This window comes from Melopsittacus undulatus, unplaced genomic scaffold, assembly GCF_012275295.1.
Source record: "Melopsittacus undulatus isolate bMelUnd1 unplaced genomic scaffold, bMelUnd1.mat.Z mat_scaffold_97_arrow_ctg1, whole genome shotgun sequence".
In the NCBI taxonomy this organism is placed as follows: Eukaryota; Metazoa; Chordata; class Aves; order Psittaciformes; family Psittaculidae; genus Melopsittacus; species Melopsittacus undulatus.
Genome location: NW_022994744.1, coordinates 80,192 through 82,600, shown reverse-complemented (window position 1 = coordinate 82,600; position 2,409 = coordinate 80,192). Strand labels below are relative to the sequence as shown.

The 2,409-nt window shown below is 54.9% G+C and overlaps 1 protein-coding gene across 1 annotated transcript; it reads left to right on the top strand.

Moving 5' to 3' along the window:
- Positions 1-1,095: 1,095 nt before the first annotated feature.
- Positions 1,096-2,073, top strand: LOC106023344 (olfactory receptor 14C36-like). Its single transcript, XM_013127813.3, has one exon. It carries the CDS (start codon positions 1,096-1,098, stop codon positions 2,071-2,073), a length of 978 nt encoding a protein of 325 aa, XP_012983267.3.
- The last annotated feature ends 336 nt before the right edge of the window (positions 2,074-2,409 follow it).

Below are 2,409 nucleotides of genomic sequence, written 5' to 3'. Positions count from 1 at the left end.
GGGTGTGCAGCCAGGGGTGCCCAGCACTGTCCTTGCGAGCAGGGTCCCTGCAGCCCAGGGGCTGTGTGCAGGGGCAGGGACTCTGCTGCCTGCCAGGGTCAGCACTCAGCCTGACTGGGAGCTCCCACGGTGCTGGGAGAGAAACTAGGGGGGGAAGGAACAACTCCTGGCATGGAAGAAAAAGTGTTCTTGTGCATGGAGAGGGTGCTGTGTGGGTCAGGGCTGCTCAGAGCTCCACATCACTCTGAGCACGTTTGCAGAGGGTCCTTCTGAAAGACACTGAGGCAGCATTTGCCTTAGTAGGAAGGATCCTGAGCTTTGATGTTTTCACTCTTGATGGGCAGGTTGGGAGGTGGGAGCTGGGAATTCACTTCTGTGCTTTGGAGAAGGCAGCGAGAGTCTTGTCAGGACTTGTGTGAGCTGCTCCTGAGCCCCTGCAGAGGCAGAGATGCCCCTGGGCAGAGCCCTGCTGCCGGGAGGGGTGTGCAGGGCAGAGCTGAGCACACAGCCCATGGGATGGGCTCTGGCAGCACTGAGAGGGAGCAGAGCTGGGCACAGAGCAGCAGCTCCTGGCAGGGACAGCTCCAGGCAGCAGAGACATGGGCAGGGAGTGGGGGGAAAGTGCAGCCCAGGCCTGGGGAGGCTGCGTTCAGGCAGCTCTCTTGGTGTCTGCCTTCCACTGCAGGTGGCTGCTGGACATGCTCTGCTGGGCAAGGAGCTGACTCTCTCTAGAAAGTGCAGGGCAGCTGAGAGCCAGACTGATGGACACTGCAGCAACCTTGAGTAGACACTAACCCACAGACAGTTGAGCCCTTCTGTCTCTTCCATGGTGAGACTCTTCACAGTTGCCTTCAGAGACCTACTTAGGAATTGTATCCCTAAAAAGTCACTTGTCAGCTGTGACACTGGGAAAACAAACAAACCAACCAACCTCAGAGACAATCATGACCATGTCACTCTCAGCCTTTCCTCTGCAACATGAAAGTGTTCACAGTTGTGAGTGTGTAAATTGCACTTCTGTACCTGACATCCCTCCTGTCCTAACCCATCACTGCCTGTTTCTCCCATGACAGTGCCCATGCCCAGAGGCAGCAGATGTCCAACGGCAGCTCCATCACCCACTTCCTCCTCCTGCCATTCGCACACACGCGGGAGCTGCAGCTCTGGCACTTCTGGCTCTTCCTGGGCATCTCCCTGGCTGCGCTCCTGGGCAACGGCCTCATCATCACCAGCACAGCCTGCGACCAGCACCTCCACACCCCCATGTACTTCTTCCTGCTCAACCTCTCCCTGCTGGACCTGGGCTGCATCCTCACCACTGTGCCCAAATCCATGGCCAATTCCCTCTGGGACACCAGGGCCATCTCCTACACAGGTTGTGCTGCACAGCTCTTTTTCTTACTCTTCTTCATTTCAGCAGAGTTTTATCTCCTCACTGTCATGTCCTATGACCGCTATGTGGCCATCTGCAAGCCCCTGCACTATGGGACCCTGCTGGGCAGCAGAGCTTGTGTCCACATGGCAGCAGCTGCCTGGGCCAGTGGGTTTATCTATGCGCTGCTGCACACAGCCAATACATTTTCACTACCCCTCTGCAGAGGCAATGCTGTGGAGCAGTTCTTCTGTGAAATCCCCCACATCCTCAAGCTCTCCTGCTCACAATCCTACCACAGGGAAGTTGGGTTTCTTGTGCTAAGTGTCCTTTTAGCACTTGGCTGTTTTGTGTTCATTGTGGGTTCCTATGTGCAGATCTTCAGGGCTGTGCTGAGGATCCCCTCTGAGCAGGGACGCCACAAAGCCTTTTCCACGTGCCTCCCTCACATGGCTGTGCTCTCCCTCTTTGTCAGCACTGCAGTATTTGCCCACCTGAAGTCCCCCTCCATCTCCTCCCCATCCCTGGATCTTGTGGTGTCAGTGCTGTACTCAGTGGTGCCTCCAGCAGTGAACCCCCTCATCTACAGCCTTAAGAACCACGATCTTAAGGATGCAATGAGGAAGCTGGTGACTGGATGTGTTTCAGCATCCATACACTGCCTGCTTTACCATGGAAAGAGCTCCAAATGTAGGTCATGACAGGCCACGCCTGTCTTTGCTGCTTTACGTATGTTTTCCTATTTTTTGTTTGTGGTGATGTTGTCTTCATAGAAATGTCAGTTTTCATCTCCTCCTGCTTAAGTGGCCACTCGTGTTGTCTGACCCACAGACTTTGTGTCAATGGGGCTCTCATTGTATTTCAGTAAAATAAATGATCCTGCAGCAACTTCTCTGTGTTATTGTCCTCCCATGGCAGGAATGAAGGGGAATGAAAGCAGCTTTGTGGCTGCTCCAGCTCTGGGATGGCTGCTCTGTGCCTGGAGCAGGAAGAGCTCTTGAGGAGCCCAAGGGTCGGAGCTGTTGTGCTGGTGTGAG

Coding starts and splice junctions, on each gene's coding strand:
- LOC106023344 (XM_013127813.3), top strand. CDS start 1,096: ATGTCCAACGGCAGCTCCATCACCCACTTCCTCCTCCTGCCATTCGCA.